The 12,225-nt window shown below is 41.8% G+C and overlaps 1 protein-coding gene across 1 annotated transcript in view; it reads right to left on the bottom strand.

Moving 5' to 3' along the window:
• TRAF3IP3 (TRAF3 interacting protein 3) overlaps positions 1-12,225 on the bottom strand; it is a 29,335-nt gene that overhangs the window by 16,447 nt on the left and 663 nt on the right. The window contains 8 exon segments of the mRNA XM_081864978.1: positions 500-595; positions 4,318-4,347; positions 5,216-5,240; positions 5,402-5,459; positions 5,828-5,963; positions 7,137-7,493; positions 7,498-7,513; positions 9,843-9,918. Coding sequence (XP_081721104.1) covers positions 500-595; positions 4,318-4,347; positions 5,216-5,240; positions 5,402-5,459; positions 5,828-5,963; positions 7,137-7,493; positions 7,498-7,513; positions 9,843-9,918 — 794 coding nt within the window.

Here is a 12,225-nt window from a genome sequence, read left to right on the forward strand (position 1 = left end):
AAGTCCATAGCTTTTATCTGAAACATGTGATGCTTTTATGCATTTCAAGCTTTGTTCTATGGAAAGCAGGTAAGTTGTTTTTGCACACAGGGTCAAGTTGAGCATTGGTGCATATGAGTGCATGGCTAAATCTTAAGCGTACTTACCAGGAAACGTTCAACTCATATTTGGAATGTGGTACTTTTCTTGTCCCTCTTGTAGATGCCTAGAAAGGGAGATTCTTGGCAAGCACACCTTGTCACAACAGAGCACTGCACCTACTGAAATTGTCTCTTCTGGACAAGGAATGACCTGGGCCTAAGAATGAAAGGTTCAGGAACCATGTTCACTGATGCATCTGATCACTCTGGGTAAGATAGTGATAACATGTGTAGATGCCTTGTCCTTACTCCTCTACCTCCTGGTAAACAGCAGCATTATGGCAAATCAAAGATCAGGTGAGTGTCACCACCCCACCTTGTCACCTGCTATAGATAATCTCAGCATGGCTAATCAGTACCTTCCAAGACTTTTCTGCCGCTTGCAGCAACGCGGCAAAAAGTTCCTGTAAGATAGCCATCTTCTGCTTCAGCAGTAGCTCCCGATGAAGTGCCTCCTGAAAAAAGGAAAGGAGGAATCAGGCTCAGCAAAGTGCGCAAAAGGTGTACTTATTCCCCAATGCATCCACACTATACATTTAAAGCACATGGCTTCCCCCAGAGAATCCTGGGAACTATAGTTTGCCCCCAACAGAGCTATAATTCCCAGCATCTTTCACAAACAACAGTTCCCAGGATTCCTTGGGGGAAGTCGTGTGCTTTAAATATATGCTGTGGATGTCACACCCATCTGCTGTGTCAGTAATGAGGTTTCCCTTAATCTCCCAGTAGAAATTGCTGCCAGGCTGGTTCAGAACAGCTTGACTGCTTCACACAAAAGAGGCACCCTTCATTGCCAAATCTCTTCTGGGGCTCTGATTCTGCACATACTCTCACACCAGCTTCCCGTAAGCTGGCTATCAACCTGCATTTGTTGACCCCATTGCTCGCAAGGGGCCACCTTTAAACCGCAACTCTTCCCCTCTATCTTCTTCACTTATCTGTGCCTGAGATGCCATTTCCTGCACACCACTGTTATCATTCCTGTTAGGCTTTCAGAAGGAAATCCCAGCGTTGCGTTAAGATCAGACCGCTGGTCCCTCTAGCTTGCCCTTTCCAATGACTGTCAGAAGCTTTTTAGGTTTTCAGACCTTTCCCCACCTCCAAGGACTAAGGCTGCTGCTCAACAGAGCAACTCATAGACTTCAATCCTATTCAAGCTCACAGGTGAGTAAGTCCCAATGAACTCAAGTGGGTTCACTTTTGAGTAGATACATACACAATCATACTGCTCAGCAATAAATTGGATGGCATTGTAATGACTGCTTGATGAAACTTGTGCAAAACTGCAGATTATTATTATTATTATTAAAAAATGTGGTTTTGCACTAGCAGAAATCACTTACTCGCAACTAAAGGTAAAGGGACCCCTGACTGTTAGGTCCAGTTGTGATCGACTCTGGGGTTGCGGCGTTCATCTCACTTTACTGGCCAAGGGAGCCGGTGTACAGCTTCTGGATCATGTGGCCAGCATGACTAAGCCACTTCTGGTGAACCAGAGCAGCACATGGAAACGCCATTTACCTTCCCGCCGGAGCAGTACCTATTTATCTACTTGCACTTTGACATGCTTTCTTTCTTTTCTTTTCTTTTAAATGATATTTATTGAACATTTTCAAATATAACAGAAAAAAGAAAAGAAATAAAACATCCATTTTATAACCTTATTTTCATTAGCATCTTGCCAGGACTTCCCCACCCCACCCCCTCTTGTATTCCAATTCCTTCAAATAGATTCAGCAAGTTCTTACCCCAAATTTTAAACTTATTATAGTTAACCCAATGTTAAGAATGTTTTTCCATCCCCTAAAATCGACCCCGCTCCCTTCCACGAGTTCCCCTCTTTAATATGCAGAACAGATTAAAATAAAAGAAAATAGAACAAAGAATAAAATATAATTTAACACCCTTTGGATTCCAAATTTCCCTCCCCCTTTCCTGGTTGCGTTCCCCAATGTCCATCAATGCCTGTTGTCATCCTGGAGATCCCACATCTAGGCCGAAATCCTTCACAAGTCCACTTTGCCGTCTTTTTAATAGTCTTTGCCGTCTTTTTGATCATCTTTAGTTTCAAGCGTCCAATCTTGGAAAAGCTCTATCTCAAAAAGGTCCATTTTTTCCATCCAGATCTCTGTATTTAAGAGTAAAAACTCCAATTTTGTTTCTTTAGACCTTTCAAATCTGGATGTCCCAAATGTTCCCACTTCCAGCTTTGTCCAATTCTTGTTATTCATGTTGTTCTTATTATTCTCTCTCCTCACTTTCCTCTAGTTTCTTTTCCTGCTCTCCTGCAAAAATGTTCCAATTCCAAAAGCTTCTAAATCCCCTACAGAGGCTTTGTTATTCAGGAACAAAACTTTACGTCAAGTCCCTTCCGTTCTTCAATAGATAAATATATTGTCTCCTTTAGTGTAGAGACCTCTGTAGACAAAATAGTGTTCCATTTCTGCAGTTTCCCAGGAGATAAAAAGTCCAATTCAAATTCCATGCCAGCAATACTTGTAGTGTCCCACAGCCCCTCTAGAGGGATTATAGTAACTCAGTTTCCTTCCAGATCGCACCCAACAGTCAAAGTAACTTGTTATTCCTTGTTTTAAACAATTTATATCTAATTTTTAACAAATGTAACCGGTAAAGTCCTCATAACAAAGTTCTCTTTTTATTCTTCAGCTTTGACAGCTCCTTTGACAGCTGTCAAAGCCTCTGTTTCTCCTCTCCCGGCGCTCTCGTGGATCGCTCCTGGTTCCCGGGGGGGGGAGGGTTGCATTTTAGCTCACGTTCTACTTTTCTCCTCCAGCCCAGTCTTATAGTTTTCCATCGTGAAATTAGTGACTTTATCAAAATAAGGTAGCACTCGATCTTAGCTGTTAAATCCCTTGCTTTAAATCCTCTACGACAGGGGGGAGACTGACTTCCTTTTTGCACCTCCCCCGCTCGCTCCGAATTTAATTTTTTTTCCCTTTTTAAGTCCAGTTTCCAATTACTCACGGGTTGTTCTTTTTAATCCGAATTTTCAATGGAAGAAGTCAGCGCTCTCCGCCAAATGGCATGCGGCTTCGCTCGGTAGGGGAAGCGGAGGACTCATAGCACCACCCCCCCCCGGCACCCGCTCCGTAGCCTTTAAAAAGGCTCCTTCGCGGGTCGGGGGGGTGCAAACAGTGCCCGCCGAGTCACCATGCCCATGGGTTTCAGCGCCCATGGTTTTTGAGGGTCCCCGCGACGCTGACGCGGTAGAACCCAGCCCCTGCCGAGCAGGCTCCCTCCAGAGCTTGGAGGGAGTCCGCCATTCGGCGATGGCGCCAACCCGGAAGTCCTGCACTTTGACGTGCTTTCAAACTGCTAGGTTGGCAGGAGCAGGGACCGAGTAATGGGAACTTACCCCGTCGCGGGGATTCAAACCACCGACCTTCTGATCAGCAAGCCCTGGGCTCTGTGGTTTAGACCACAGCACCATCTGCGTCCCCTCGCAACTAGTTATTGCTAATCCATCCCTGCAACTCTCCATGTACTACAGCTTCCTATGTCCTCTACAAAGATGCTTCTGATGGTAGGGGGACCTTCTGGAACAGCAAGGATATGGCAAGGAGTGATGCAGTAGGCAGGGAGAAGTTGGCTTTGCATGAATAGAACCTGAGGACTTTCCAGGAGTTCAGCCTCACCTCACCTAAAGATGCTAGGGATTGAACCAGGGATGTACTGTAGGCAAAGCAATTAATTGCATTTTAAATAATTTAAACTTTCTTTTTTAAACCTGCTGCTTGATTCACATGGGGTGGGATTATTTATTTTTTAAAAAAATACTTTAAAAGATTATTAATCCATTAATCTAACTGTCTGTTTTTATACTTAACACTATTGGTAATCCAAATGTCCAGGAAAATGGGTAGCAGCCTTTACCTAGTGAAAATATGCACAAGGCCTAAAGCCACACGCTAACTTTTCTCCATTGGTATTGCCTTCAAGGTGTCTGCTAAGGCACCAAATGTGAGGAAATGTTTGACTCTAAATAATGCTTTTGTCAAGCCTCTGAGAGCAAAATCTGAGGTAATTTTCCCAATTGGTGCATGTCTCATTTACAGTTATGGTCCTATCCGAAGGACAGAAGTCCTTTCAGAAGAAACAAAAAAGTCCTGGCACATCTCTTCTTGAAAAATGTTCCAATTTAGTGTTAATTACTCACCTTGAGGTAGTTAGAAAGTTGAATAATCTCCTGAAATTGAAATAAATGGATTTAAAGTTCTGCTTGAGTTGAACATGGAAGTATTAGCGTATGTCAAGGAAATTAAACAGGCACTATCAATCTGCAAGCCTCAAAATGAAGCAAGGTAACAGATAGACCAAACATTCAGTGTGTTTAGGCTATGGATACTGGTGGGCATTGCAAAGTTAAGGGTACTTGATAAGAAGTATTCAAGGCAAAGCCTTCTATGATACAAAGACTATTGGGAAAGGCAGCTCTTCCCAGCCTGGTGTGCTTCAGATGTTTTGGGCTACATCTCCCATCAGTCTGGTGCAAATTGTAGCCCAAAACATCTGGAGAGGAGGCTGATTTGGAGAATAATCCACAATTCACTGCAGCACAGTGATATGACCTGCCCAGGTTTATCCAAGATGAAAGTCACTGCATGGCTCAGTGGCCTTTAACAATTGCCTACCCTGCAACAGTTTTGAAGTCCCAGACAGGCAGCAGAAAATGAAAGTCTCATTATTTGTTTAAAAAGCTCACAAGGAAGGGATCTAGAGGTCATCCAGCTCAACCCCAACCCCATCAAAATATAATATAAGCTGTTTTCTTTGAGAAGTTTTCCAGAGCTTAGTCAGTATTTTTCAAGGATTCCCCAAACCCAGTTTCAAATTGGTATGATGCTGCTGTGGTTGTTTTGCAATCCCAGGCAGGCAGCAGAAAAGGAAAGTATTACTATAAGCTAAAGTGGAAACACATGTACAGGTTTGTTTGGGCAGCTTATAGTCTTTACCACCAAATATATTTTATCTCTAGGATCTGATGTGTGCTGCTACACAGAGTATATCAATCATTAATGTCTTAAAATAGGTTTCACATTTCTTGTATTCCATACCTTGTCTAAAACTGCTGTTCCACAACTGAAAAAGAAAAAAAGGAGAAGACTATGTCAAAAGAGGATGTGCCACTATTGCAAAGAATGATGCCGTAGGAAAGAGGTAAATGATCAAAAGTGTCTAGTGAACAGTATAGGTAATCATCAAATGTGTCCATACAAAAACCAAACAATGTGCTTCCTTACTCTGTCTGTTGGCCTGAGCTTTTCTTTACTGTACTCGACTCATCTGTGGTTTGGGTACCTGTAAAAACACAAAATGAATAAATTCCATATAACTCCTTTCAAGAATGGAAAGTTAAATATGATTGGACGTATTTATTTTGCATTTACGTATGCTGTTTATTTATGAAAGGAACAGCAGAGGGGGGAAATACTTCCATTCCAGAGTCTTTGAAATGGAAGCGTTTGCATCTTAATGCATTTTAATCATGTTTATGGGAAATAAATCCCACTGTGTTCAGTGAGGCTTTTTCCTACCTAAGTGGACATTTGAAGTCTTGTCATTATCTGAAAAAATGTCCAACCAGTTCAAATGGAATCATGTAAAATTTAGAAATAAGTTGCATACTAGTTTTTGCTAAACTGATTTCAAAGTTTGCAGAGTCTTACCTTTACAGGTTGTGTAAACTTTCACAGTGAACATGTTTTTGGGAGAGGAGTTCAAGCTGCCATGTGCAAAAGTGTCAGTGAAGCTATGCTGCACAGATTTGGTATGAAGCTGAGAGGTACAGTTATCCCAAGACTCCTGAAACAAAGTAAGAACATGTCTCTTCAACATATTGGTCTCAAGCTTGAGTAATGATGTCACATCTTATAGCCACATTGAAATAGAGTTGGGTGGTATTAGTGCCAAATTACCTCTAAATTGCCCCAGTATCAGATTGTCTGCCTGTGGAAGGATGGGACTTAAAAAATAAAATAATTAGAGGAAATGAACCATTTAAAATAGCATTACTTTGCTATTAAAGAAAACAAAACACTGTTGTCATCACCAGTAATTGAAGCTTTCCGACTACAAGAACAAAAACTGACCCTGGGGTAATTTATGAAAGCTATTCAGGGCCTAATTTATTTATTTGAAATATTTGTTTTGATTCTTTTATTTCCAAAACGTAAAAACAAACAAGAAGAACAGCAGAGTTACATCTTGTAATTATTAATAGGAAGTAGTATGTTTAAGTAGTAAGCCCTGTGTGTAAGATCCATTGGCAACTTGGAGACTTAAGTCTCTTTCCCATGATCTGAATAAAAGCTTTGATAAATAGCTGTTTGATTTGTGTATGAGGTAAAATCATACCACACTATATAATAATCAAATATTTTAGCTTTGCCCTTAGCTCATTCAAGTTGTTAAGTCATTTCCCCCCCCTGCCATGGCCATTTGAAACATTTATATGCCACCGTTTATCCAAAGATATCTAAGCAGTTTAACAAAAGATAAAACCAGAGGCTATTCATGACTAATCCCCCAGCCTTGATCAACAGGAAGTTATAAAACATCAGGAGCGGCCTCAGTTAGAACTTTGATACAGCTAACTCAAGTATGTCCACACTGATGGGAAATGGCTCTCCAGCAGGGTTCAAAAGAGGGGATATTCCCAGTCCTATCTGGAGCTGCTGGAAACTGAATCAGGGATTTCTACCACTGAGATACAGACATTTCTCAAGGAAAATGGGCCACTGAAGTCACTGAGGCCACATTTGTATCATTCATCTAAAGCACTGTTATACCACCTTAACAACCATGGCTTCACACAAAGAATCCTGTGAACAATAGTTTGCGATAGATGCTGAGAAAGACCTCTCATGGAGCTACAATTCTCTGAGTTGTAACAATCAATCTCTCTTCACAGGGAATTATGGGAAATGTAGCCCTGTGCGGGGAGAAAGTCCCATTCCCCTTATGTTCAGATATTACCTGGTTAGTAGGAAATGATCTCAGATATGCTGATCTCTCCCCTAAATCTCCAGGTCTGTTCTCAGGAACCAGGGACATGTCTGTGCCAGGAGTCAAATGCACTTCCTTCCTTCCTGGCCCTTCCATTATTAAATTTCTTCTTCTGAGGATCACTTTTTCTCGGCGTCTTTGAAGTAGCTCCTTGGCTTCTTTGCTCTGGCGTTTATCTGTGAGACGGCATGTGGTCCTGTTCCTCCTTCTGCGCAGGGTTTCTCGCTTTTCCTGCCGGCGTTCATATTTTTCTTCATAACTTTCATGCCTGGGGCCACGCCAGCCATGGGATTTGAAAATCTCTTTTATCATACTGATGGCGCAAGATACACTTGAGAGTCACCTTCCTGGGGAAACCGTGAGAAGAGAAATTAGCAGGATGTTAGGCTGTGGGAGATTTCTGTATACAAATAATACACACAATGTATCTATGGAATAGGATGCAATTAACCCCAAAATGAAAACGCTTTTTCATAAAATCAAACATGCTGTCATGAGGGTAGGGTAACTAAATTCTGAGTTTCTGGAAGCTGAAGCAAACTGTACTGTTCATATCATATTGCATATTGTGGAAATTTTACTGTTTCACTTGAGCAGGGTTATTTTAAAAGCTCCAGACCTTACTATTCTCCTGTTATTCAAGTCTTTTGTGATTTCAACAACATGTGGGAAAATCCTAGAATAATATTTTAGAAGAGGATCATTCATCTAATTAACCTTCCCACTCACCCTTCCCCCTCCCCCCCCCCAAGTTTTATGCGGACCAAAATGCAAATTCCATGATTTTTTTAAAACGCATGTGATTTTTCAATGAAACTAAAATTAATCTACTACTAAAATACAAAAGAAATACAATGTAGTGCCCAATATTCTGAGTATTTTTTTTATCTCCCTGAAGATCTGTAAAGCTTTTGGACTAGGAAAATCACTGGTTAATGCACACAGCTATCTGCAATAGTTGCAATTTTTGAAAGTGGGTTTCTTCCTCCAGATGCTTTTTGCATTTCACCTTCTGCTTAGGTTTAAGGGCTGCAGAGAGTGTGCTTTGCAGATTGCTTGGGAGTCATCAAAGGAACATCTAGAGATGACAAATTCGGAGGGCAAAGCTCACTGTAACAATGAGCAGGCATGCCACTGTTCCTTTAAAAACCCCCGCCACCACTTACCTCCTGTAGTAGCTTTACTTTCTCTGTTCTCCACACTGTCCAAAGGCTGTTGGATTAGGGATGCCATGTTCTATTGCTTAATGCTACACAGTTAAATATATTTATGTTCACTTTGAAGAAGGCTTACAAACTAAAGCCCCAAAACTGCAGCTAAAGGCAGTTTTCTGTGTATATCAGACTTAATCCAAGTTACATAGGCAGGTTGTGCCAGAATTCAGACAGAAGAATGAATGCCTTTGTTTTGGCATTACCTTGGTACCCTGTGCCTATATAAAGAGTGAGTTGTTAACCTCCTCCTTCCCTCATTAAAAGCTTGACAGCTCATATGTTACAAGTATGTACGTAATTTGTCCTAGGAGTCAACTATATGAAAGGATTCAGATCTTTGCTTTTCCATCAGAAATAGAAAACAGGGTAGTGGGGGTAGGGGAAAGAGAACCCAACAAACTTCAAAAAAACCCTTATCCATGCTTTAAGCCAGTGGGATAATCCCTGTGCATATTCTAAGAATGGTGGCTGAAAGGAGGATCATGTGAGCATGCTAGGCATTCAGGAAAGAAGGTTAGAACAGGATTGGCCTTACACTACAATTTAGTGGCTAGCAGAGCTTTATTTCTGTCCATACCCTCCCCAGTTTAACAGTTATCTAGCTGCAACAGTAAAAGGGACGCGGGTGGTGCTGTGGGTTAAACCACAGAGCCTAGGACTTGCTGATCAGAAGGTCGGCGGTTCAAATCCCCGCGACGGGGTGAGCTCCCGTTGCTCGGTCCCTGCTCCTGCCAACCTATCAGTTGGAAAGCACGTCAAAGTGCAAGTAGATAAATAGGTACCACTCCAGCAGGAAGGTAAACGGCATTTCTGTGCGCTGCTCTGGTTCGCCAGAAGCGGCTTAGTCATGCTGGCCACATGACCTGGAAGCTGTACGCCGGCTCCCTCGGCCAATAAAGCGAGATGAGTGCCGCAACCCCAAACTCGGTCACGACTGGACCTAATGGTCAGGGGTCCCCTTTACCTAGCTGCAACAGTATGCTTGACCATGCGGACTAGGAAGCTGGAACTGGTTTAAAATGCAACAGCCAGGATTTTAAGTGGAATTGCTTGCTGGGAGTGTAACTTGACAGTTTTGAGAAATGCGCACTGTTAGCCAGTTCACTTCCAAGCCCAATTCAAGGTGCTGCTTTTGATGCTTACAGCCCTTCAAGCTTTAGGTCCCAGGTACTTTAAGGACTGTCTAGTCTCATATCTACCTAACTGTCTCAGTTTTGCAATACTAAGCCTAGCTTGGTTAGCAACATGGCAGAAAGCGACAATGTGGGCATGGGAGAAGAAAACCAAGAGTAAAAGCGGACCAATGTGTGGCACCCAAGATGAAGAAGGAACCATAATCAGGGAAACAGGAGCAAAGGGCTCAAAAAGTTTATTGCAGAAGGTTCTGTAGATTCCAAGTATCATTACTCACAGGTTCAGTGTGTGTTTCGTATGATCTGGTCCAATTCTTCCTGCAACCTACCTCTTTCTTGGAGTCTTGATTTCTGGGCTGGACCAATGTGGAGGACGGTTTCCGTGAACTGCGGAGGCTTCACCTACTGGGAATTAAACACATGGCAATCAAGGGGACTGTTGCTTTATTTTGATCATTGGAACAGTTATATTACTTACAGCTCAGCAGCTTGCCAAGGGCAGGGAAGCACTCGCAACAGATGCTCTGCGTTGCAGTTTGAAGAGGGCAAGCAGAAACCAGGATGTATGGCTGTGGTTGCATACTTTGGAACCATCTTCACCGTGATGCTCAATTAATACCAACATTATTATCCTTTTGGCACTGAGAGAAAATCTTTTTATTCTTCCCGACTTTTAGCATATCTATTGGGTCTGGCTTTTACACTGCTTTAAACTGCCGCTCTTGCTGTTTTGGGCTGTATTTTATTTTATATTGATGTTTTATTGTGTTATTGAAGGGTGATACAGAGGGACTGATTGTTAAATCGCTCTGGAAACTATATGTGAGGGGAATAGGTTTCTTAAAACCTCTTAGCAACCTTAAAAACTACAGTTCCCAACATTCTTTTGGGAGAAGTTCTGAATAAGGCCAGGACCCACAGAACTATGAAGCTAGCTTTTGTAAGCCCAAGGGTTTACAGAACTTGCTTTTTTTCAAGCAGCTGTCGCATGTAAAACTGCTTTTAAAACAGGGGTGTTTCAAAAGCAGTTCGCGAGAGATGATAAGGGAGGGGATCATCAGTTCAATGAAAAGTGAAAAGTTTTTTTAAAAAATCCGTTAGTATAGTGTAATGGCTCATTTGTGAACTTAAGTAACTCTTTGGATTCTGAGCTAACATGCCCAGACTTCCAGAAGTAATGGCCAGCACTTTCTGGCTGCAACAGTTATTCTTCATACAACGGAAAGTAAATACTGATGCTCTTTGATTTAGAAGATATATACATCTTCATAATGTACCACAAAAATCAAATACATGAACTACTGCTAATGTATTGGAAACAATGGTAGCCCCCCCCCCCCCGCATTGCAAATACCAGATGGAGTTGTGATTCTAACTGGAGCGGGGGGGGGGGTGTGTGCTAAATCCTTCTCCCCATGCCATGGTCATGCTCCAGCTCTGCCCCACCCCAAGGTATTAGTTAAAAACATAAAACTAGCCAAACTCTGTAACTAACATCACCTGTAGCTCGGCTCTTACAGAGAAAGGCAAAAATGCAATATTCTCACACAAGCCAGGTACTCATTTATAAGTACAAAACAAATGTTTGTATTGAAATTTAGGTTATTATCCTTATTTTAAAAATAAATAATCAACTTAAAAATAACCACTTCTTAATGTATATATATAGAGAGAGAGAGATAAACACAATCCCTACCTACAGCCTCACCACACTGCAATAAAATAAGCACTGTTACCTCTTTGATGCACAGCTGGAAGATGTGTAAGGGAACGTAATTGGTGTCCATTGCACTCAGCTGCTTAAAAAGTCACCCCTCTCCCAGCTGATGCCTTTATCTCTGGCTGCAGCATTTTGATCTGACTACTCTGCAATGTCCTCCATCCAAGTCTGTGCTCTGGGCCTGCAGTTTACTAGGCTGTAGGACTCCTAGGCCTGCTCCACCAGGATACAGTAGCTTCTCTTTAGGTCAAACCCCCCATCACAGACAGGTGGGAGTCTGTCCCTCTTGGCAGATGAAGCGATTCTCACCTCACTTCCAAAGTGAAGGTAAGAGCCCCATGTTAACACAAAGCAGAATGAAAGTGGGATGCAAGGGGCTTTAAAATGGGCTGTACCATTCCAAGTTGCTGGTGGATTGCCTTCTGTTAAAAAAAAATGTTATTGGGGCTTCCTTTTCCATTTTTTATGAATGCCATTTAAAAAAAAAATTACAAGCAGTTTTGCTTACGGCCTTAAATAAGTTGGAGACCTTTGGTGTGTTTTACAAGCAATCAACAATCTATAATAGTGCTGAAAATGATGATAATGTGGGAATGGGATAAAAAAAATGGGACAGCCCCCTCACAGTCTGAAATGGTACAGTCCACTCTGCCAAACCCCATTATTTCGTTTATATCCTGCCTTTTCATATTTAATGCCCAGGGCTATAATACTATATTTGGGGGCAAATATCTTCCACACTCAGTGTAGGGGTGGAGCACGTGCATTGACAATTTGTTTAAAACATTTCTATATAGTTTAAAAATTATCAGTTTACCGTAGCTAACAAATATAAAAAACAGCAGCAAAAAGAAATCGCCCTAGAAAAAGAATCGCCTTGATTTCAATGTGTTAGGCAGTGCTCCCCCCCCCCAAAAAAAATGTTTAGGGGTACTGCATTCTCATTTTCCTACTCATATTGAAATACTGCCCCTCAATGAGGCCAAACTTAC

Source organism: Podarcis erhardii, assembly GCF_964252035.2.
Source record: "Podarcis erhardii genome assembly, chromosome: 6".
Taxonomy (NCBI): Eukaryota; Metazoa; Chordata; class Lepidosauria; order Squamata; family Lacertidae; genus Podarcis; species Podarcis erhardii.